This window comes from Engraulis encrasicolus, chromosome 22 (assembly GCF_034702125.1).
Source record: "Engraulis encrasicolus isolate BLACKSEA-1 chromosome 22, IST_EnEncr_1.0, whole genome shotgun sequence".
Classification (NCBI taxonomy): Eukaryota; Metazoa; Chordata; class Actinopteri; order Clupeiformes; family Engraulidae; genus Engraulis; species Engraulis encrasicolus.
The window spans coordinates 48,923,496-48,948,501 of record NC_085878.1 but is presented as its reverse complement, the minus strand read 5'-3'; the positions used below and the strand labels follow the sequence as shown (position 1 = coordinate 48,948,501).

The window sequence follows — 25,006 nt, the reverse complement described above, 5'->3', positions numbered from 1 at the left end:
TTCAATATTAATGTGTCTACCGTATTAATACCCATATGTCTGAATGTGCGATCTTCTTTAGGTGCATGAAGTGTTGAAAAGAACAAAGTGTACACGTGCAAAATACCTCATGGGTAAGCACAATCTTTTTCTTTTTTTTCTTTTTTTTAATATCATGAATATCATTCTTGGCTGCCAAGAATGTTAATGTTTTGGTCAGAGTTGAAGTGTTCATTTAGACACATTTGTGTCAGGCAAACAGAAGGGAATGACTTCACTGGAAATGACTGTCACTTAAAACTGTCACTTAGAAATGTTCAGACATGCATGAGCTGTCTCCCGTGTTATTCTTAGGAATTCCATGTCTTCACACCCAGCATAGATTTCCCGATAAGGGCATTGTGCATTGTGCATTGAGGTGAAGCAATGCTGAAACCTACACTGACCCACCCAGAATAGTATGAAATATTTTTTCCCATGTATGAAGATCTTACACCGTCATCTGTCTTGATGGTACTGGCTGTCTCATAGAGGTGTTGGCACAACGATATTGGATAGATGAAATACAGGCTCACCATTTGACATGGTGCCAACTCATCGAAAGTGATGTCTATACTTTCTTTCCTTATGTTGTAGGCTGATGATGGGTTGTTGATTGCATGCATTTAAAAAATCTATATAAAAAGGAGACACAAGGTCTTTTTCTGCACAAAAAAGACCTGAGATGTGCGGATTGTCTGCTTTTTATAAAGATTTTTTTAAATACATGCCGCATGTTTTATTCATCCACACAATTCCAGCACACCTGAAGTGTACAGATTGTCTCCTTTTTACACGTATATAGACATTTACAGTGAATCCTGCACCTTCTAAACAGATGAGCGGTGATCCTTCACCACTTAAAAAAAATCTAAAACTCCTTCTAAAAGATCGTCTTTCTTTATTTTATAGGCCTAAATAGCCTGCTCGGAAGTGGAGTTTACACCTCAGCTTTCCCACTACACGATGTAAGTTACCTCAAGTGACATATTGCCAAATTCAATTTATTTAACTGAAAAAGCTGTTAATAAGCAAGCCATTAACCATCCACTTAAGATTAATTAATGTCAAATGAATACTTTTACAGGGAGGCATTGAGGGAGTCCGTGCAGAGCCCAATGACCGCAAGGTGAGAACAGACACGCAACGTGATAAATGGCCATTTTTTCATTCAGTTTTAACAACTTATATATTAACATATTAACATATCCAAACATATGATTATCCCAGCGTACACCCATGAACTGTTCGACTGAATTGGCAACAACATGTTCTTGGTGGTTGTGAATGTTTTAGATGTCTGACTTAAAGGCACTGTAGCCTTTGTAATAACTGTACACCTAACTCGAGTCTTCATAACTTTTACCCACAGATCTTGTATGAGCAGTGGGCCAGTTACAGCATTTTCTACAAGTACCAACCCATTGGCCTCATCAGGTATGTGAATTGATACTGATGCTTGAAAATGATACTACAGTAATTTAGAACTTTATGTAGTTTTTATTTTATTTTAGAAAAAGCATGATAATATTTGCTTTTTATTAGTGGACATGTATGTTATAATTTTAGCTTGATTATGTTAGTGTTATTCATTCATAGCATTATTATTTATGCTCGTCATGTGTTAATCTAAACAGGAAGTACTTTGGGGAGAAAGTGGCACTGTATTTCGCCTGGTTGGGGGTGTACACTCAGATGCTGATCCCAGCTGCCATCGTGGGTGTGATCGTGTTCCTGTACGGCTGTGCCACTGTAGACGACAACATCCCCAGGTCTGTCAGCCTGTTTTGGGACAATTTAACTCCTTGCAGAGCCTCTGTTATAACAGTCTTATGACAGTCTTAATCTGCTATTTAGGGCTCTCGGTAATGTCATAACAATGTTGTTATGATGTAGTTGAGACTATTCAGCAAAGAGTGGTATCATGGAAAGCTCATGAGCAAGTGTCTCACACACACGTTCACCGTTTCTCAAAGTGAAGTGTGCTGCCCTTGCTTGTATGCGTAACGCCCAAGTACTAGTCCAAAGTGAAGGATGCTTCATAATTCTACCAAGTCCTACAAGCTTGATACGTAGAATTGTCAAGGTTGTACATTCAAGGTTGCACCGTTGCCATTACAAAATACCCAGAGTCCTTCACGTTTCCACACTCGAGTTAGGCTTTTGATTATCGCACTACCAGGGACACACACTTCACTTTGAGAAACCGTGATTACTTGAGTGTAGTATTACCACATTAGTACTTCCTGTGCATTCATCAGCTAGGGGGCAGTAAAATCATCTTCATGAATTATTTATTCAGCATCATGAGTGAAGAGATTAGAGAGGACAGTAGATGCTGAAGCTGCATGTTGCACAAGATGAAACTGGCCTCATGCTGAAGGGGATTTTGAAGTGCATTTTGATTGAATATGAAATTGCATGGCATAATATGTCTGGGAAAGAGGGCAATGTTTAGTTACTGTTATTGTGGAAATCAGATCTAAAAAAATATTTAAGAACAGGCAGGGGCTTTTATATATTATTCTCTTGGTCATCCTCTCTGCATAAATCGAAAAACCTGTTTAAGTTTTTGTTTGTTTGTTTGTTTGTTTGTTTGTTTGTTTTTAGTATGGAGATCTGTGACCCTCGGAACAACATCACCATGTGTCCCCTGTGTGACCGTGCCTGTAGTTACTGGAAGCTTGTGACTGCATGTGGCACGGCCAGGGCAAGTCACCTGTTTGACAACCCAGCCACCGTATTTTTCGCCATCTTCATGGCACTATGGGGTAAGACTGATGTCTGCCTGTGGATTTATTTTGCTTGCTCTTTCTTGTTGTCGATGATATTGCTGTTATTTCTTACAGTATGTTGGGAAGTACCTATAGTTCACCATATGTGAATGATTGAAGAGTTCCGTTGCAAAATGACTTAAAGACCATTTTTTGACTTTTGCATTTTATTTTTGGTCATGACTGTTCAAACGTCCTTTCATCTATGTGTGAATTCTGGCCAGTCTAATATTGTGAGAATATACTTTTTAAAACCTATATGAACTAAACTATTTTGCAATGTAATGTAGTGCCATGCCCAATGCAAAAATATTCCTAAATGGATATGTCATTTCGCAACGAAGCTCTTTGATTCTGCACACTTGGAACGGTTGTATTGGATAGGTTATGGTTCTACATGTATTGGAGCGGTTGTATTGGATAGGTTATGGTTCTACATGTATTGGAGCGGTTGTATTGGATAGGTTATGGTTCTACATGTATTGGAACGGTTGTATTGGATAGGTTATGGTTCTACATGTATTGGATAGGTTATGGTTCTACATGTATTGGATAGGTTATGGTTCTACATGTATTGGAACGGTTGTATTGGATAGGTTATGGTTCTACATGTATTGGATAGGTTATGGTTCTACATGTATTGGATAGGTTATGGTTCTACATGTATTGCCGTTTGTTCGTTCAGAACTTCAGACTGAAACATAACAATAACAACATAACTGACACAAGCAATAAAATAAGCAGAGACCTTGCGATAAAATGCGTGTTAAAGGATGGTGTCTGGGAAGCACCTATATAAACAGCACATCGCATTACAAAAAACCCTTGTGTGGCGCAGATGTCAAGTGGGTTTGCAATGCATGCCCACGCATTAGTGCACCTTTGGCTGCCGTCTTCATCAATCCATCCCACCACTCACCTCCTCTGCCAGCACAGTACCTGTTCTGACCTGATGCAGCGTTTGTGCATCTTTTCGGGGGAAAATATCATAGATTTGATGTAGTCATTTGCATAAAAGGCCAGCAGAGGTGCCTGTCCAGTGTCTTGATAAATGCCTCCCACCACTTACTTTGTACCTCCGCAGCCATTATGCTCGGTCCTGCTCCTATTGCCGTAGGAGTACTTTGTGCTACCAAAACAGCGCATCACATTACAAAAGTCCTATGGACGGAATGCAAAGTAGTTTTCATGACCGCACATTTGTACACCTTTTAAGAGAAGGCATAACAGATTTGATTATGTTAGTTTGCATTAAAGGCCATTTGAGTAAGACGACCAGTGTCTTCATAAATGCCACCTACCACTTAACCCCACAGCCATAATTTTCTGTCCTGATCTTGTTGCTACTGTGAAAAGCTACTGTGTCATACCAGAGGTGTCACAGAGTTTGAGCGCTTGCACATTTGTGTGCATTTTTACTGGTAACATATAATAGATTTGATGATTAGCATCAAAGGTCATCAGAGGTGCCGAGTCACCGTCCTAACAAATGGCACGAGAGTTACACAGCCATCGTCACAGCTGCAGCATCACTGACATCAGAATTTCATCGCTATTATTGTCTTCATAAATGCCTGACACCGGAGGAGTCTGAATGCGCACATGTGAGCCTTTTCACAGGGGAAATGCACAGTAATAGATTTGATGTGATGACTAACATAAAGCACCATCAGAGGTGCACAGTCACGGTCTTAATAATAATTGCCACTAGAGTGCACTTCTGACAATAGCTGTGCAGCATAATTGGCATCCGAATTTCATGGCTTTCTCTGACTGATAAATGCTTTCCACTGAAGGACTCTGAATGCCTCTATGGGGGACAGTCAATCACAGTCCTAATAAATGGCACAAGGGTTACAGGCATTGTCATGACTGCAGCATAATTGACCTCTGAATGACATGTCCTTTGTCTTCATAAATGCTTTCCACTGGGGGAATCTGAATGTATATTTTTGTGCCTTTGACAGGAAGGATGTACAGTAATATATATTTTTGATATATTAATGATTATAAAGCCACATCAGGCACATAGTCACAGTCATAGACTGTACGTACAGTATACATTATAAATGGCAAAGTTATATAGCATAAAGTCTATGGTCCCAATCCTCTTAAACTGCACGAGAGCCTCTGTTGTAAACGGCTTCAACATGACCTGTCCCTGGTCCTCATAATTACCTCCCACCTCCCTCTCGTCTCGCCCCCCTGCAGCCACCATGTTCATGGAGCACTGGAAGCGCCGGCAGATGAGGCTCAACTACATCTGGGACATGGCTGGCTGCGAGGAGCAGGCGCTCTGCACCGTGAGTCAGCACCCATTACCATAGTAACCGTCACTAACAATCAGTAGCTATGGTGATCATCAGTAACCGCCAGGCGTTAATGGACTGCATAGGCCTACATTAGCCTACATAGTCCCTCTAGTGCTTTTCTGTATGTGCATATCAAGTAGATTTACTGTATATTATGTATTTTATGTAGCATAGTGTTTCTCAATTGGTATTCTATGGCCCTCCAGGGGGTGTTTGGGTGGGGGGGGGGTTGTTGTGTGTTTGAGAAGAATACAGCTGAGAGGGGGCAATGCTTAATTACCATTGTGGGGCATTAGTCCATTTTATTTTGTAATACTGAAGGGAGCGTTGGCAGGTTTGTAATGAGGTCAAGGGGGGAAGTAATGTACAGTATGTTGTGGAACATATTAATTTACATTCCTGTTTCTTTGCTCTTCCCCAGGAACATGTGCGACCTGATTATGAGTTTAGAGTCATGCAGAAGACACTTCGCAAAGAGTCCTCAAGCTCAAAGGGGGTAAGCTGTTCTTATCTTTACTCATTGTGGCTCTTCATGTAGTCAGCAATCCGTTTCTGAACATTATGAGGTTTTTCTGTTTTAGTTCAAATCCATTTTTTCTTGATATCAAAGGCCCAAGGTCATACTATTATTTTCTTAATCTAGAGTATTCTATGTATCTAGTGTGTTGGTCATGAGTACAAGTCCAATTTTTTTTTTTTTTACACAAAACGCTTTTCTTTTTTTCTACTGAAAATGATCAGTTCCACTCAAAAAGATCAAGGACAGGTTTTGGCATGACCTTTTAAATCCAGACTAAAAACTTATTTTTACACCTTAACCTTTGCTTCCTAATTCTTACCTTTCTGTCTTTTAACACCTTTTATGTATTTTATTTTATTATTTTTTTAACACTTTGCAAGACGCTCAATTGTTTTTATCCATCTATTTAAATGCTTGCTGCCCTTGTGCTGCAAAAATGTTTTATAATGCTGCTAAAATTACTTACTGTTTTTATTATCGTTCAAGTTAGACACTGTTCATCCCTTTGGTCAGTTCTGCTCTATCTTTAAATATGCTTTATAAATAAAATGTAGGCCTACTTACCTGTACTTAGTAACTGCCATGATTTTTTTCTTTGTTGTTCTCCAGGATGAAAAGGAGAAGCTGACCTGCACAGACAGAATGCCAGCCTACGTAACCATCCTCATCATGATGGCCTTCATGGTATACAGTAGCCATTTAACATTTCGTATTCAGTGTGATTCAGAATTATATCTACATGTTTCATAGACACTGTCCCCAAGTTTACACACAATGGTATTTAGTGGTACATTTGAAACTTGGTTGTACTTTTTGATGACAGTGGCAAGGTCTCACCAAACGTGTGCACAATAGAATGTAATTCTGTATTGTGCTGTGATTTTGGCAGATCACGGTGACGTTTGCAATCGTGTTCGGGGTGGTGCTTTACCGTATCTCCATCAAGACGGCGCTCCACATGAGCTCCACGCCCACCTTCCGCTCCAACGTGCGTGCCACCGTCAAATCCACAGCCGCCGTCATCAACCTCATCATTATCATCATCATGGATGAGATCTACGGCGCCTTGGCCCGATGGCTTACTGTGCTAGGTAGGTATGGCATGGCTGGCTTTTGTAGTGTGGGTCTTTTTCATAGAGGTAGAAAATTAGACTAGAGATGACATGGCAATTCGCGACAACATTGGAAAACGGCAAGCGCAGCCTCCATCTTCTGTAAACCTGTGCTCTTTAGTCAATGCAATCAATGGAGAACACGCCCACCTCTGTCAAAAAATGGCCTAAACCTGTAAATATGAAGTAACACATTAATCAAAGACCAGATTTGAAATGTCAGGCTAAATATCTACTTAAAGGGACACTGTGTGAGATTTTTAGTTGTTTATTTCCAGAATTCATGCTGCCCATTCACTAATGTTACCTTTTTCATGAATACTTACCACCAGCATCAAATTCTAAGTATTCATTATGACTGGAAAAATTGCACTTTTCCTACATGAAAAGGGGGATCTTCTCCATGGTCCGCCATTTTGAATTTCCAAAAATAGTAATTTTTAGCTGCAAAAATGACTCTACTTGGACCATTACTAAGTTTATTACTAGTAAACTTTCATGTAAAGATCAAATTTGGCAATAGGCAGCCCAGTTTCAATGAGCAGCATAGTTGCAATACATTTTTTGACCATTTCCTGCACAGTGTACCTTTTAAATCATATGAATTCATTTAAAAATCATTTTAAAGTCAGTTCATATTAATAGGGTAGATATTTAGCAGCCCATTTCAACTGTTGTCCCTGACTCCATGTATAGGGTGTCGATGGACCTTTTCACTTTATTAAGCCATTTTTTGACATAGGTGAGCCCCCTTCTACATTCATTTACATTGCTCAAGTCTACCTACAAATAAGGGCTGCCAGGATTGCCGTGAATAAGGTGATGGTGCCACCTCTAGTCTCATGTTCTCTACCTCTGTGGTCTTTATGCTCTCTGAGCTGGGAAAGTATGGCTAGCTTTTACAGTCAGTGTTGCCAGATTTGGCGGGTGCCCGCACAATTGGGCTACTTGGGATGACCGTCTGAGGGTAAAAACGGGGAAAATTGGCCATTTGGCATTTTTTTCAGCCGTTTTGGGCCCATAGAAGTCAATGTAATTTGTTGAATTTGGGTGGAATTTAGCGCATTTTGGCGGTTTTTGAGAACCTTTTGGGCGGGATTTGATCAGACACATCTGGCAACACTGTTTACAGTGTGGGTACCATGTCATGAATGTGTTTCAAAGCGTTAAGACGTTTAGGCTATTGAAAACCGATGTTTAAAACTGATTTCCTGGCCATTTTACTGTGTACCCACTGGCTCACTGTGCTAAATAAGGAGATTATGACACACATGTGGGTGTCATGACTGTTTCACTGTCACTGTAGGTGGGGTTTAAATATGGCCTCTCTTTGCATTCTGTTCATATAAAAAAATGCTTGATAATTGGTGGCAACCAACCAGTTAGGGCTTCTGGCCTGAAACTAAGGGGTGCTAGTAGTGCGTCATGACATGGCATGTTTGTGTACAATGACAGCTCAACATTGATTCACTCTCCTCTGTGACTCAACTCTGTTTCACCTTTTTTGCAGAGGTTCCAAAGACGGACAAGAGCTTTGAGGGGAGGCTCATCTTCAAGACGTTTGTTTTAAAGTTTGTGAATGCCTTCACACCAATAGTCTACCTGGCCTTCTTCAGGGGAAGGTAAGAACTGTGTCCTGACATTGCTGTAAATATTGATTCTACAACCAGCCTTCGGTATATTAAGCTAAAAGTAGGTATGAGTCGTGTTAGTTATGCACAGCCACACAGTTACTTTTGTGTTTTGTATGCTTTAATTACATATTGCATGACTGAGCAGTAAAATCACAATTGATTGTAAATATGCTTTCCGGGAAGAACACAATAAAGGAATGGCTGTGATGTGCCTGAGCGTCTACAGCATCATGCTGCTATGTGTGTGTGCGCTGCATATAGATGCACTGGTCCTGCCACTTAAAAGCTCTCACATTTTTATTCTACAGGCTTGTTGGGCGCCCTGGCAAGTACCTGTATGTGGTGGGAAATTACCGCATGGAGGAGGTAACTATTCACAGCTCTGTGATATGTGAAATGACAGAAAATCATATTGCGCACAGACGGTTGCATATTTTTATTTTTATGCTGCTGTGCAAAGGCCATACATCAAATTTGGGTGGGAAAGGATTTATTGTGATTTCAATGAAGATTGGAACTCTGTTTCAATATATCGTTGTTCTATGGGAAAATAAGATGTGAAATGCCCAGAGACCGAGTTCTGATAATAACCACATGCAACATATGAGGACATACCTAATTTCCATCTCATTTCCTGTGTGTCTGGTGTGATGTCACAGTGTGCCCATGCCGGCTGCCTGATGGAGTTGTGCATCCAGCTCTGCATCACCATGCTCGGCAAGCAGCTCATTCAGAACAACCTGTTTGAGATCGGCATTCCGTAAGCAATTTCCATTCCTGAAATATGTAACCAGGGATACACACAAACACAAATGATGCATGCATAAGCACATGCACTAATACGCACGTGCACGCACGCACGCACGCACGCACGCACGCACGCACGCACGCACGCACACACACACACACACACACACACACACACACACACACACACACACCACACACAGCATGCTGGTACCTGTATGCCATTTCACCTGTAATCAAGTAATTGGGTTAGTTTCATGCATTGTTATTTTTACCTTCGCCAAGGAGGTTATGTTTTTGGTCGCATTGGTTTGTCTGTCTGTCTGTCTGTCTGTCTGTCTGTCTGTCTGTCTGTCTGTCTGTCTGTCAGCAGGATAACTGAAAAAACTTATGAACGGATTTGGACGAGACTTTGTGGAGTTGTTGGACATGACCAAAGGAACAAGTGATTCAATTCTGGTGGTGATCCAGATCACAAACTGGAACCAGGACTTTTTTTTAAAAGATTCTTCACCATTGCTAGTGTACAAATCTAGAAGCCCCTAGTGACTGGAAATTGAGTTGCGGAACAGGGTGAATGCTGACATTCCATTTTCTAACTCCACATAAAAGAAGGCAGAAAGACTTAAAACAAAAAATCGGGTGGAACATAGTTAAATGTTTCTAGCAAACTTCCTTGGCAGAGGTCTGCACTCTCGGAGTGCATTTCTAGTTTGATATATATCACCAACTCATTCTATTACAACTATCAGATATGTTACCCTTTAATGAGTGTCAATAAATGTTCTGTTCAGTAAACTGAAGAAGATGATGCGGCGGAGGAAGACCAAACTGGCCACACAGGAGGAGGAGGAGCTGAAGAAAACATGGCAGCAGCACGAGAAAGATCACTTCCTCGGACCCTTCGTTGGCCTCAACCCAGAGTACATGGAGATGAGTAAGTTAATATGATGTATTGTGTACTCAGGGCTGCTGACAGCTGTCGTCGGGCCAAGGACAAAGTCATCTGAAAGGGCCCCCCCTCCCAACACACAATATAATGAGGACTGAAGTCTGCCCCCAGTCATGTACCTACAGTACAGGCAGTCATGGGTAAGCAGTTAGGGCGTCCGGGTATTAGGGCCGGTGCAACTCCTGATCCAGGAGTGGGGGGGTAATTAACCAGTGCTCTCTCCATCCTCCTCCATGACTAAGGTACCCTGAGCATGGTACCGTCTTAGTGCACTGCTCCCTTGGAGCGCCATTTGTGGCTGCCCCCTTGCACGGTTGAGGCATAAATGCTATTTCATTGTGTGCTGTGGGCAGCCTAACCGGAACTAGCAGACTGAAGATGCTGTGGGAGCACAACAAATAACATTTGAGTATTTTTGTAGCCTACTAACATTTTAGAAAGTCATTTTCAGCCTAAATGCACACAGCATCTGCCTTTTTAATCCCCCAGGCAGCTTTGTTTTTGTTTTTGTGGAAACAGTACAAATTCGAAGACAAACATTGTGCAGCAAATTAAAATGCATTAGCTACTTTGTCTGTGTAGTGTGATTGCTGGAAGCTCTAATCACTTACGCTACAGTGCTCTCCTGATTTGTTCTAATAATGTCCTAGCTCTGTATGTGGGTGGAGCTGTGGACTCAGTGTTGTCTTGTTGTCTTCCGCAGTCATCCAGTTTGGCATGGTGACGTTGTTTGTGGCCTCCTTCCCCCTGGCTCCACTCTTCGCTCTGCTCAACAACATCATTGAGATCCGACTGGACGCCAAAAAGTTTGTCACAGAGTTGAGGAGACCTCTCCCATCAAGGGCCAAGGATATTGGTAAGATTGACAAATGAAAGCAGGCACGCCTTCTTCCTGTGTAGTCATGGTTTGATTTAGATTCATTTGACATGTTGCACCTGATGAAGAAGAGCCTGTAGGGTCGAAGCCTTGCATGACCTGAATAAACGTTCAAAGTGGAGCTACAGTGTGTGGACTTCTACTCTTTCCATTGATATAGAGGAGGTCTCTTACAACCCAAAACAACTCTAAATTATTACGTTGCTGGCAGGTTATTACATTATTGGCATCATTATTACATTATCAAAGCTTTTTTAGTGTAAGATCAGTAACGTAATGACCTGCCAATAAAGTAATAGGGTGTAACAGGGTGTACATGTTGCCAACTATACTGTACGCCTTCAATAACTTGGTTCATTGCTCTAAATGACAGAGATCTTACACATCCCAACTGTCACATGGATACCGACAATATCAATTTATCTCAAAACAACAGAACTGTTATTAGATTAAACACCCCACCTCAGTACACAATTAACTCTACATTTACACATCACATGAGCAGGAGGTAACCATAATAATGGTTCCAGGTGCGCAGGGTGGGGCAGTGGACTACCTTACAGTAATGTACCTTATTAGCAATACTGATAGGTGGTGGATTCAAACAAGATATTCTGTTGCCACAAATGCGTCACCTTAGCCACAAGTTCGATTTCACCTAGTATTAATACCTAGTATTTTGGGATACACTACTCCTGTTATAACTAAGCTGTTACCAGAATTGCAATAACCAAGTCGTAATGTATTACTAAAGGCCCTGTGCACTGTCATAGTGGTATAGTACTATGGTACGGTAGGTTTTTTCCAGTGACTATTACAGCGTCCCAGTGGAGGGGCGGTGTCTGGTAAGGGGCTACAATATGAATGCACTGTTCTAAAGGAAATATTCTCAATGATCCAGACTGATGTGAATACTTGGGAAAGTATGGTCACATTATTTCTTCGTATGTTTTAGGTATTTGGTACAACCTCCTGAGGGGTCTCAGCAAAGTTGCCGTCATTGTCAATGTGAGTCCGCATTTCAGTTCACTTATCTTTTTAATTTCAATATATTTAATTCAATGAAACATTTGCTTATTTACATCTGTAATCACAGATATTCTAGGTTCCTTTTTTAAACGTCTCTGGTTTAATTTTAGCATGCGTTGACATACCGTAAGGTTTAAGATGTATGGTAGGATATGACGGTGAATCTGATGTCTTAAATATGTTTGTGCCGCCGTTCGGTTCTCCTCCATATCATAGTAGAGTAGAGTAGAGTAGAGTATCATGTATTAATCCTGAGGGAAATTAAGGTGTCCAGTAGCATACATACATAGATGGAGATGGACACTCCTGGACACTTTATGGCCACTTTGTCTTGGCTTCTATGTGCCACTTGGCACATGTTAACACTGTGGACACTTTACACTTTATATTTTGGTGTGTGTGTGTGTGTGTGTGTGTGTGTGTGTGTGTGTGTGTGTGTGTGTGTGTGTGTGTGTGTGTGTGTGTGTGTGTGTGTGTGTGTGTGTGTGTGTGTGTGTGTGTGTGTGTGTGTGTGTGTGTGTGTGTGAGAGAGAGAGAGAGAGAGAGATGCCTTGGCAAAATGTATGCAACAGTAAGCTATATATGATTATTTTATGTGTAATTATGTGTGTTATGTCTTGTGGGCAATGTCTTTATTTATGTGTGTATGCTACTTGACACCTTAATTTCCCCCTGGGATCAATAAACGATACTCTACTCTACTCTACTACTCTAGATATTGAATACACACAACATTATACAACATTTAATTTATATACCATTTCATCTCCAGGCATTCGTGATTGCCTTCACATCTGACTTCATCCCGCGGCTGGTGTACCAGTACACCTACAGCCCAGACGGTACCCTGCACGGCTTCATCAACCACACCCTCTCCTACTTCAACGTCTCAGACTTCCAGTCCTCAACTGAACCTCTGGAGCCGATGCACCTGGGCTACAAGGTCGAGCTTTGCAGGTGAGTGACTAGCTATGTTAGAGACGAGAATGCTCCTGACATTTGCACCATTACGCCCTTCGTCCCTTTTTGTCTGTAACGTTGGTGACCCAGGGGTTCTCCTCCATCGCACCTGGCCAAAGGAGGTGTGCAAGGATTCTACAAAAATAGTGTGACTAGCTCTCTTGCCTCTCAATTCAACTCAAGTTCAGTTCATTAGTGTAGTATCGCCATGAACATGGTCCCAAAACACTATACAATCAAAGTAATAGTCCAGCATAAGGTATGCCACGACCGTGGTAGGCACACGTAAGATTAACACAGCACAAATAAAACATAGGAATCAGAACACAGGAAAAGCACTGATAAATGAGGAAGACACAGGCGTGTCGAAACGTCTGTCACGTTGTGCACCAAAGTAAGAAACTTCTAAATGTAGGCCCATGCTGAGTACTTAGGTCATCCCTGGGGCTAGTCTAGACAGTGAGAAGTAGTCCGGTTTGTCTTGGCTATCATTGTTTAAGATTGTTAACACTGTTTATTGAATGGTTAGGACTCACTTGAGAAACTGGTTGTTAGTGTTTGTCCAAGGGAGGCTTGAACTGGCGTACTGTGCCCTAGGCATCACCACTTTTTATGATTGAATTATTTATATGAATCCACTATTTTCTAAATAAATAAACATTGCATCATGTTGGCTTTAAATAATGTATAAAAGGCATGTACTCGCAGAAACTGACCAATAGTGCTGATATACAGTATATCTTTAAACAAAAGTGTATATAAATAATGAATTGTCACTGAAAGGTGGAGTTATGAAGTTTCTGCTGGACAGCAACGGTATGCTGTTGTCTAAATGCACATTTTGTTCATATTTAGGTATAAGGACTACAGAGACCCCCCGTGGTCAGACACGCCCTATGATCTCTCCAGAGAATTCTGGGCCATACTTGCGGCACGACTCGGATTTGTTATTATATTCCAGGTGAGTGGCCCTATTCTTTACCATGTTTTTTTGTTCTTCTTTTTATATTGGTTTATCAATTGCAGTCTTCAATTACATCTGATTCACAGCATACACAAAGCAATTATACCCACAATAATAAGTGCATTATGCCATATTGAGGACCACAGATGTAAATTAGTTTACTAACTTACTAACTCTGGTATTGAAACTCTCCTATACATGCCCCCTGTCAAATAAGCCAATAAACAAAAGTAAACCCACAACACAGAGAAACCGATACATTTCGGTTCAATTTCTGCCCTGAGCCCTCATGCACCATTGTTGTCCAGCACCATTGTCCATTACTGAAATGCCTTTGAGGTGGGCACATATCCACATATTGCTTCCAGGTAGACTAGATGTATCTAAATAATATCAGGTCAGAACTCTGGATGAGTATATGAACTACTGTATGGCTAGTTTAGTGGGGATGCAGGGCACACCCTAGTGGTGAAAGTGAGAATAGAGGATGAATGGCACATGTATGTTATTTAAGTCGTATTTAAGACGCAAAACGCTCTATTTCTATTGGTTTCTGACATGACCAGGTTCTTCGTTTTTCATGTATCTGTCTGTATTTCTGTTTGTATCTCTCCTGTCCTTACGTTGTCACACATCCATCTACACCAGGGTTGGGAAATTATTTGGGCACTGTGTATAGAATATTGACCGTGGGGCCAGATGTCGTAGGCAACATGCCTGTGCAAATAATAAGAAATTCTGTAATGGTATAACTTGTTGTTGGCTATTTCACTCGTGCACTTTGTAATATTTCTATGTGACCTTGATTAATCTCACACCTGCAAGAGCAAGCCCCCTAGCTGTTTTAAGAATGCTAGATGTGAGTATGGTACTTTGGATTTTAAACTTGCCCCGTCAAGACACTGCAGGCCAGATGAAATGGCTCTATGAGCCACATGTGGCCCCCGGGCCTGAGTTTGCCCATGTCTGATCTACATACTATGTGCATCTGAGGCAGGAGCACAATTTAATGCATGTATAATCCCTCATAGGTCCTACACTTTAATCCGTTTGTGCATTAACCTGTGTCAGAGCAGGCGGGAGGGAGGGAGAGAGAGAGAGAGAGAGAGAGAGAGAGAGAGAGAGAGAGAGAGAGAGAGAGAGAGAGAGAGAGAGAGAGAGATTTGTGTTAAGCTCCTTCATTGGCCAGATCATCTATGTATGACTTGGCCAGGCTAGCGCCACCTAGTGCTCAATGTCATCTCACTTCAGCAACTAGTTACCACTGATTGACACTGAAGTCAAACCCAGTGTTCTTTGTCAATTAAGTGTACTAAATGTAGTGTTCTTCGTACTGTAATTTAGCAGCATTGTGTTCCGTCTATCTGTCCAAACTTAGTTGTAGATGCCTCCTTTGTGTGCCATGATGTACTGGTGCGGAAATAACCCTGAATGACTGTCCAAATGTTTGGAGAAATGTATCATTGTAAATGATTAAGAATGAGCAACTGTAGCAGTTAACTCACTGATTGTATTTTGTCGGAGTGGCCTACATTTCCCCCAGGAGCAGAGGATCAGATGAAATTGAATGCACTGACCCAGAAAAACACCCTTAGATTGGATTAGTTTGGCATTTAGCGAATCGAGGAGGAAATGCCCATTTGCCAAGAGGAGATGCTTATACAATCCTTTAACATTTCTATATGAGGTTATATTCATTAACCAATCAACAGAACTTTATTTTGATAATTTTGCACTAGACTTAATGATACTTTTAATTTCAATGAGAAATAATAGCCCCCTTGGAGAAAGGAGATATCTCCAAAAGTTACAGGTTAAACACCTGCTTGCTAGCATGTCTTGTTGCATGTATTATTGCATGTTCACTTTATGAATCCAAAATGGCAGTGCACTGTACATTTATGCTGTGGCTGCATCCGCCAGCTCCACCAGGCTGTAAGGATACTTAACTCTGTACCCGCTCCTCCCCCTCTCTATCTCTCCCCTTCTCTCCCTCCTACCCCCTCTACCTCCCCCGCCCCTGGATACATCCCCCTTTATCTCTCCAGCCTCTGGATACATCCCCCTCTCCCTCACCCCCTCATCCCCACTCCCTTCCTCTCCCCCTCCTCCTCCTCCTCTTCCTCCTCCTCACTCTCTCTTCCGCCTGACCCTCATGGCCCTACACACATGCCCCGGTCCCTTCTACCCCTCGTCCCCCTGCCGTTTGCTCTCCCCCCTCCCTCTCCTAACCCCTCCTCCCCCATCTCCCATTCGTCCTCTGCCCATTGCTCTTATCCCTTTCCCCTTGTTGTCCGTTCGTCCACCTCTGCTCTTCCCCTTCCTGCCCCCTGTCCCCATCTCTCCCCTGTCCCCCTGCCCCATGATCGTACCTTGGTCCGCCTCTGCCCATTTCCCCTTCCTGTCCCCTGACCCCTGTCCCCATCTCCCCCCACCTGACACTGCTATTCCTCTCTCTGCTGTAGGCATGGGATTTATGGCTCTTTGACGGGATGCGATCATAGTGGCTTGTTCCTTTCAAAGAGCTCTTTGGCTCTTTTGAACAATTTTTAATTATCTATTCAATGTTATGAAGATAACATTTTTGACTCCACTTCTTGGTCATTTCGTACAAACAATCTTCTCTCTCTCTCTCCCTCAGTCCCCACTCAATAGCTGATTAGTAGCTCTGTACCTCATTGCGAAAACACACACACACACACACACACACACACACACACACACACACACACACACACACACACACACACACACACACACACACATTCCAACACAATGACACTGGCACTGACCACAGTAGAATAACCACACGTTGTCGTCAACAGAACGCGGTGATGCTGATGAGCGACTTCATCGACTGGCTGATCCCAGACATCCCCAAGGACATCAGCCAGCAGCTGCAGAAGGAGAAGGCGCTGATCGTGGAGCTCTTCATGAAGGAGGAGCGCGGCAAGAAGATCCGCCTGGCCCACAACAACGAGCAGAGCCCGTCGCTCCCACGCTCACGTCTCAACTCCCACTCGCACAGCAACTGTTAGCACCTGGCTACGGCTGCTGCTGCTGCTGCTACTGTTACAATGCTGTACAGTAGACTACAACACGTCTCCCACGCCCACGCTCTGAAATGGATGAACTGTTACAGGAATACGGGCAGTAGTAGGTGTAGCAGGTGCTTACTATATTAAGAATGGTTGGTGTGAATGGAGGATTGGTGAATGGACCGATTTGAGCATCTTGTTTGAAGTAGTGTCACTGGATGAACATACAGAAAGCCATTTTCCCGTTGAGCATAGGGCAAACAAAGTCATTGTCATAGATCTGTTACTTAAAAGGCAAAAACCTGATCAAATCGTGTAATATAGCACATCGTACATTACTATTTTTTAATGTTGAAGTCACTACATACATTTAGAGCTTGATTTTAGATACATGAAAACTGATAATTGTTTTTTTATATAGGATGCATTCGTAGAAACAAAATTGTGTAGGATGTCTTCGACTTTCCTTTTTTATACAGCTGAAATTAACATTGAGCACAATTTAAGACACATGGCCACAGCACAAGGACACATTCAGGGAGGTCCCGAAAAGTGGCTGTGGTGATATTCCACCAATTACTACTAAAAGTTATCAATTACTTCTAACTTAGCTCGTTTAAGTAGTGAAATTATTCCTACTCTGAAATAGTCAGCATTCTCTAGGTAGAATTTCAGCTCAACGCTCTTAAGATAGAACCGGTGTGCTTCTTTTGTGTGTGTGGCCATGTCTTGTTGTTGTTGTTGACATGTTGCATAGGAAGGATGAAGAGGATGAAGGTTGAAGAGTCTGACTGAGCTCAGCCATGAAATATTTATACCTGTTCTGTCAAGCCATTAGCAACTCTTAGCATCTCTGCACTTTACCTTTCGCCATTTTACTCACTGGGGACACTTTGCCTACTGCTATTTCTGTCAATAGGAACACTGTACCTATACCACCCCCTTCAGAGAGATGTTTGTGCCTACAGCTATCCCCTACGAAGTGAGAGTTATTCATACAACACCATCTCTTTCAGAGGGGACTGTTTTTACATTTTAAGTCTTGTGCTGATAATGCTGTCATGACCCTTTTCATGACCCTTGTCAACTTTTTAATGCGTTTCATAACACAAAATTAAACTAAGGAAAACTAATCAGCTCAGAGATATTTCTAACTAATGTAAACCTATCTGGATAAACTAGGCTATTTTCTGAACTGCCAAATAGTTAACATATGATGTAACTGTCAAGTCATACTTTTTAACTTTCCTCTGTGGATCTACAGTATAAACTGTCTATTTTCTATGTTAGAATGTTGAGAGTTTCAACTGGACAGCAGAGCTCTTTTTTCAGCGACTAGTGTGACTGAACAAAAACACTCTTAATAGACTCTCATAATTGTGCAACGTGATTCTGTAGATTCTGTTCATAGAAATACATTGCATAGATTGTGGTTTGATTAGTCAATATTTTATGCGTATTTGCTAATTCATGGCACTAATGCACAATTCAATACTAATACACTCTTTCTGAAATAGTTGAATAGGTAAATGTATTGTTTAACTCAGTTCCATAAAGCATTGGCAAGTTGAAATGTTGATATTACTATTTGCCTGTTGTATTTGCCTATTACTATTTGGATTTTGCATTCAAATGTTTTACGGTTGTTTTAAACATACCAAAATATATATTACCAAATATGTCCATTTATAACCTTAGTTTATATCTTAAGAAATACTATTTAGAATTCCCTATTCCAATATTTTTATGCTACAAAACTGTATTTATCTTGACGTTCATCAGCTAAATGTGATACGATATCAAGAACTATGTGTACGTTAGTTATATCATGGTTACTAACTATGTGTCTGTGTGTTCTGCACGTTTACAATGATCCCTTTAAGCCTCTACTGTATGAGCCATCCTGCCTGAGAGAGGTATCCATAGCACTGCCATGTTGTTACACAAACAGAAATAGAAGTACTAGTCTGTACCTAAGCTTGTCGCACCAGTAGTACCTAGAACAGTGTTTCCCGACCAGGGGTACGTGTACCACTAGGGGTACGCGAGCACACTGCAGGGGGTACTTGGAAAAATGCAATTTTAACAAATGCATGGAGCAAAGTCACACTGGAATAGAAAAGGCGATGTAAAATATGAGTTAAGGGGTACTCATGGCACAACGAAAAGGCTTAGGGGGTACATGAGACAAAAAAGGTTGGAAAACACTTACCTAGAACAATTATTTAACTTCGAATCTACAGTCTGGTATCTAAAATGGTCTTCTCACTACCGTTTTATGTGGGAATAAGAGTTCCGCTGTAATTTTGAGCCACTGTACATCGTAAGATTATATTACAAAGTACATTATGAAGTTGAATTTTGTTCTGCCAAAATGTACTACTGGTGTGACTTGATAAGGCAAAGTAGTACCTTTTTTCTCTCCATTATGTGTATGGTTGCCAAAAAGGGGGTCCTGGCCAGGGCACTGCCGCTGCCATATTCTGGGTGTAGGTGCCTTCCGAGTTGGGGTGCTCATGGCTGGGCCATAGATCGGGCCCATGGAGTGGGGCTTGGATTATTTACCAGTCCAGAGGGGTATTCCAAGAACATGGTTAAGTGATAAAGTTCACTTGTTTAGAGTTACTTGTACACAATCCCAGGTGCTGAACAAAAAAAAATACTTATTTGTGGAAAAAAAGTTTGCACACTCCTTTGGATTTTTTTCTTCTTTGAGTTATTTTTTCTTTTTATTCATTCATTGGCAAGCATGATGACGTTTTGACCTCTCGGTCTTCCTGTACTTTGCCGCTACTAAGGCCGCGACGGGGTGACTGACTGGCGGCGGTATCTTGAATGTTCCGGGTGCACGCATGGAGAACATCTTTGCACATTTGCACCCCCGCGTCGGCAGGGGTAAGTACTCCTTGGCAGACCAAGATACTGTGAGGAAGACCGAGAGGTCGAAACATCATCATGCTTGCCAATAAATGGATAAAAAGAAAAAATAACTTATTAAGAAAAAAATCCAAAGGAGTGTGCGAACCTTTTTTTTCATTTTTGATAAAGTTCACCTACAGAACGTGGTAAACCTGCATATAGATAGTCCACAGGTGTCATTTAGTTATGAAAACGTGGACTCTGCGCTCTTCTATTAGATGTCTCAGCACTACCTCAAGGATAATTTAACCTGAATTACTACTGAGACAGGTTCTTGGAATACCCCCCAGGGCCCCACGTTTAAAGGGAACCCAGAGGAGACTGGAATTGTATTTTTGTTTGTTTGTTTGTTTGTATTTGCATAGGGCCCAGTGGTTTTGGCTGTGCACCTTTCTGCATAATATAGGCCTACAGATATATGAATAAGCCATTTGCACAAGTCAACGCAAACAAAATAAGACAAAAACAGACTATGGAAGCTGTTTACATTGTTCTGTGTTCATCTCTAGTACAATTGCTATCTGGATGACAAGTGAGGGCTTACTGTATAATTCCCACAGTGCTACATTTCTGAAGCACAACATGTGTTTCCATGGTTGTTGATGTGATATGTATTAGTTGTGTCAAGATCTTTGAAACACTTCGTACCACTACTAAAGCCTACTGCTCAGGTATAGCAGACAGACGCAACAGAAAATTGAATGTTGGCTTGTTTTTCTGTTGTTCACAAGTATGCCTCCCTAGCAGTTGCTTTAGATGTTCAAACAGTCATGTACATCCCTCTTTTATACAAAATATTCAAAACTCTGTGACTGCCCATTTGTCAGGAATGTTTTTAGTTTTGCTTCACATGTAAATGCCAAACTGCAAATGTGTGCGAAGGAATTCCTTTTCAATACGGACCAATGAAAATGAAAAAATGTTCTGTATTTTGATAAATATTTCATATGGCATATTTATTAGCTGTCACCATGTTAAAACCTTTGTGAGACAAATTCAACACTTCACTGCACTATCATAGTGATATGACATTAACGGCATTAATGGCATTTGTACTGCACACCTAGAGAACTGATTGCAGTCATATTTTCCAATGCAATGTCTCGACTTTGCAACTTTTCTTTGGATAGCTTTCTGAGATGTTAGTGTTGTTTGAGACTGATGTTAGTATTGTTTGATTGTTTGTGTGTGTGTGTGTGTGTGTGTGTGTGTTGTTTCAGAGTTTTCGAGAGGTTGTCTGAATTGTTTCCTTAAATGTCTGCCGAGTACCAACAATAACTGGAACCTTGTTTTTTTGTCTATGAAGAACCTACCTATATTTTGCTGCCTAAGAGCTTACTGTAAGCCATGTTGTTACCTTGTCCTTGCTGTTCCTGTTCCCTTTTGCCTTTTCTATAACAGTTATAAGAGACTGAGCTGTAGTAACTGTTTCGGAGGCTGGTTTTATTTTAAAACCTGACACCTGACATGAAACAAGATCTGACATATTTTTTTATTCTTGTCTTGTAGTACATGTAGGTCAGTGAGATTTCAAGCCATTGTAATAATAATACAAAAGAGAAAGACAAGCTTCTCAGGACCGCAGGGAGCTTGTGTATGCCTTCATCTTTGATGTCAAGAAAATCGGACAAGTTGCCTATCATGGCTCTAGAATCCATGCTATTATGTCCTGATGTCATTATTTCTACGATTTGCTAAATATGTACTTTTAAAGTAAATATTATATTGTATTGTGGTATTTTAGATATGTACTGTAGATAGGTTGTGTGTTATAGCTGCATGGGTTAGTGTTTGTTTTCCTTTGTACCTACATTTTGAAGTTGAATGTGTGGCACATGTCCTGTTATTATAGAAAATAAATATGTAAATACAGTATATACATTGTGGAACGTAATGATTTGACATATTTCAATGCAAGGGCTGTATCTTGGATTATAAAAATGGCACTGACTTCCAAGCATATTCATTATGTAAATTACAAAAAATGATAAAAGATTTTACCATTTTTTTCAAGTGGGGGACTGATATTAGTACGTATTACTTGGTAGATTAGTGTATCCTTAAATCCATTAATTAATTTATACATACAATAATTGGTAGCGTCCCAGGCCCATATGTCAATTGTGTAATTCAAGGTAGACCGCTATCGTTTTAAATTCATTGTCCACCATGCTTATGGCCCATCCTGTATTTTATGTAAACCACACAACATCAAATCATATACAAGATACAAGATATTTTATTGTCATGTGTATATATATAAAACATATACACTGTGTGCAGAATTATTAGGCAAACATGTTTTTTGACCATATTGTCCATTATATGCATATTTTCCGCCACCAACCTCTATGGACATGAACACCTATTGGATTTAAGCATTCCAGGTCATGCATATTGGTATAATAAGAGACAGTGTGATCGGAGGGGCCCAATACCCTATATCAGGGCAAAATTAGTGTGCATAATTATTAGGCAACTTTGTTTTCCTCTGGGAAAATAGGCCACAAAGGAGATCTAACAAACTCTGAAAAGTCTAAACAATTTTGAAGTCTTCCAGAGGGATGTGGCTGTCTTGAAATTGCCCAGATATTGGTCATATCCGTCTAATGCACCGTTACGAAGTCATCAGTGTCACATGCATTGTGCTCACAAAGTAACTGCCGGATTGAGAAGAATTGAAGGTCAAACTATCACAAAATGATTACCCTGCAGTGCTGTTATATCCCAGAACTGAAACCTACATCGTGTGTCCACAAGAACATTGTATTCAGCACTCAGAGACATGACCAAGGTAAAACAGGTTGAAACCTGAAGACCACTCAACAAGATAGGTAGTCAAGACTGGGTCAAGAAAGGTCTTTAGACAATTTTGTCAATGGTTTTATGAACTTGTGAAAGTGACTGTTAATGGACCAGATCGATGAGCCCATGGCTAGATCGGTAATGTGCACACTCAGATGAGTTCCTGAGTTCTACTCAAATGCCAGCAGAATACTGCATAAATACCATTGTCTTCTTGAAAGTTGCAAACTTTTCCCTCACAGATCCAGCTAGAGGCTCATCCACCCTGTCTGTCAATAGTCACTTTCACCAGTCCATAATACCTTTAAAAACTCTGTCCTAGGGTATTTCTTGACCCAGTCTTGACTTAATTAACTTGTTAAATGGTTGTCTGGTGTCATCCCTTCTTACCTTTGCTATGTCTCTGAGTGCTCAACAACCTGTTCTTCTGGACACCTGATGTAAGTTTGCATTCTGGAATATGATAGCACTGCAGGGTAATAATTTTCTTGTAGTTTCACCTTAAATTCTTCAATTTTTTGGCAGTGACATTTCATGTGAGACTGATGACTTTGCAACGGTGCATTTGATACTTCTGTGCTAACGTTACCAACGTCTTGCCAATTTCAAGAGAGCCACATCCCTCTGGAAGACTTCAAAATTGTTTATAGACTTTTCAGAGTTTGTTAGATCTATTTTGTGGCCCATTTTCCCAGGAGAAAGCAAAGTTGCCTAATAATTATGCACACCGGATATTGGGTGTTGGGCTCCTTTGATCACACCCCCATCTTATTATACACATATGCATGATCTGGAATGCTTAAATCAAATAGGTTTTCGTGTTCATAAAGGTTGGTGGCAGAAAATACGCATAAAATGGACAATATAGTCAAAAAAAACATGTTTGCCTAATAATTCTGCACACAGTGTATATATACAACGAGAAGCTTCCCTGCTCTGAGAGTCCCAAAAAAGGTTAAAAAAGGAAAGTAAAAAGGCAAAAATAGAAGTAGGAAAAAAAAGGGGGAAAAAAGTTGAAAGCTGCATTTAAAGGTACACTGTGTGAGATTTTTAGTTGTTTATTTCCAGAATTCATGCTACCCATTCACTAATGTAACCTTTTTCATGAATACTTACCACCACCATCAAATTCTAAGTATTCATTATGACTGGAAAAATTGCACTTTTCATACATGAAAAGAAGGGTCTTCTCCATGGTCCGCCATTTTTAATTTCCAAAAATAGCCGTTTTTAGCTGAAAAATGACGGTACTTGGGCCATACTAGTAGTTAATTACGTAGTTAACTTTCATGAGAAGATCACATTTAGCAATAGGCAACCCAGTTCCAATGAGCAGCATAGTTGCAGTACCTTTTTTGACCATTTCCTGCACAGTGTACCTTTAAGAAAAAAAAAATGTATGTGTTAGTCTCCCCCTTAACAGTTTTGGGAAGACCTTTATGTGCATCAGTCCTCACAGTTAACCGTGTCATTTTTAACCATGAAGAAATTGACAGTAAGAGTAGGCAGCTTTTTTGGACCACTACCAGGCCGTGAGTGGTGGGACACAGCTGAGCCCATGGCGATGTTCCACAAGGCCTAGAGCTCTAGGGGCAGACTGCTACCTCTCACCTCCCTTACAAGCATCTCTCTCTCTCTCTCTCTCTCTCTCTCTCTCTCTCTCTCTCTCTCTCTGATCAGTTCCAAACATCTACCAGTACCCCTGCTCACGGGACGCCATGTTTGTTTGACATACTGTACAGTATACATTTCCACCATGTTGCCCAGCGTATTAACACCCAACACCTGTATAGTGCTGGCTGCATGCAATGCACTGAATATACTTAAAAACTGCACCCTGCACAATATAACATGGTGTTTACATGATTATACATACCATAATTACACTGTTTTGCTGTGTAGGTACACTGTTGTCTGATTAATAGCCTGCTTCACCCTTGTCACACAGTGTCGTAACAACCCACCCACCCCCACCCCCAAGCACACGCACGCACTACCATGCCTTGTGTTCTCTGGGACATGTGTGCAGTGTGCCACTCACCTGAAGCCAATACCAATCAAGTGTGATCAATGAGTTTTATTTTAGATGGAGGACTGGCATTCCTATTGTCTACATATCATTCCGTTTATCTTTTCAAATATATTTATATATCATGGCACTTCATTTACAAAGTAGATTTGGAAGTATTTCCAATCTGAACTCATTTAATCTGAGCCATTAAAGAGCAATGGCCCTCTAAGCCTGATTATACACAGAGGAGAAGAGAATGAGAGAGAAAGAGAGAGAGATGAAGAGAATGAGAGAGAGAGGGAGAGAGATAAATGAAGAGAGAGAGGGCATGGAA

General features: G+C 41.0%; 1 protein-coding gene across 2 annotated transcripts in view; it reads left to right on the top strand.

Annotated features, from left to right (window-relative positions):
- ano1a (anoctamin 1, calcium activated chloride channel a) overlaps window positions 1-19,153 on the top strand; it is a 37,987-nt gene extending 18,834 nt beyond the window's left edge. For both annotated transcript variants that reach the window (XM_063188508.1, XM_063188509.1), the window contains 19 exons: window positions 62-113; window positions 931-986; window positions 1,106-1,147; window positions 1,391-1,455; window positions 1,656-1,790; window positions 2,629-2,789; window positions 5,004-5,095; window positions 5,526-5,600; window positions 6,234-6,308; window positions 6,514-6,715; window positions 8,247-8,358; window positions 8,679-8,736; window positions 9,030-9,130; window positions 9,912-10,054; window positions 10,773-10,925; window positions 11,902-11,954; window positions 12,748-12,932; window positions 13,791-13,896; window positions 16,725-19,153. In XM_063188508.1, coding sequence (XP_063044578.1) covers window positions 62-113; window positions 931-986; window positions 1,106-1,147; window positions 1,391-1,455; window positions 1,656-1,790; window positions 2,629-2,789; window positions 5,004-5,095; window positions 5,526-5,600; window positions 6,234-6,308; window positions 6,514-6,715; window positions 8,247-8,358; window positions 8,679-8,736; window positions 9,030-9,130; window positions 9,912-10,054; window positions 10,773-10,925; window positions 11,902-11,954; window positions 12,748-12,932; window positions 13,791-13,896; window positions 16,725-16,937 — 2,079 coding nt within the window. In that variant the 3' untranslated portion in view covers window positions 16,938-19,153. The remainder of the gene's footprint in view (window positions 1-61; window positions 114-930; window positions 987-1,105; window positions 1,148-1,390; window positions 1,456-1,655; window positions 1,791-2,628; window positions 2,790-5,003; window positions 5,096-5,525; window positions 5,601-6,233; window positions 6,309-6,513; window positions 6,716-8,246; window positions 8,359-8,678; window positions 8,737-9,029; window positions 9,131-9,911; window positions 10,055-10,772; window positions 10,926-11,901; window positions 11,955-12,747; window positions 12,933-13,790; window positions 13,897-16,724) is intronic.
- Window positions 19,154-25,006: the final 5,853 nt, after the last annotated feature.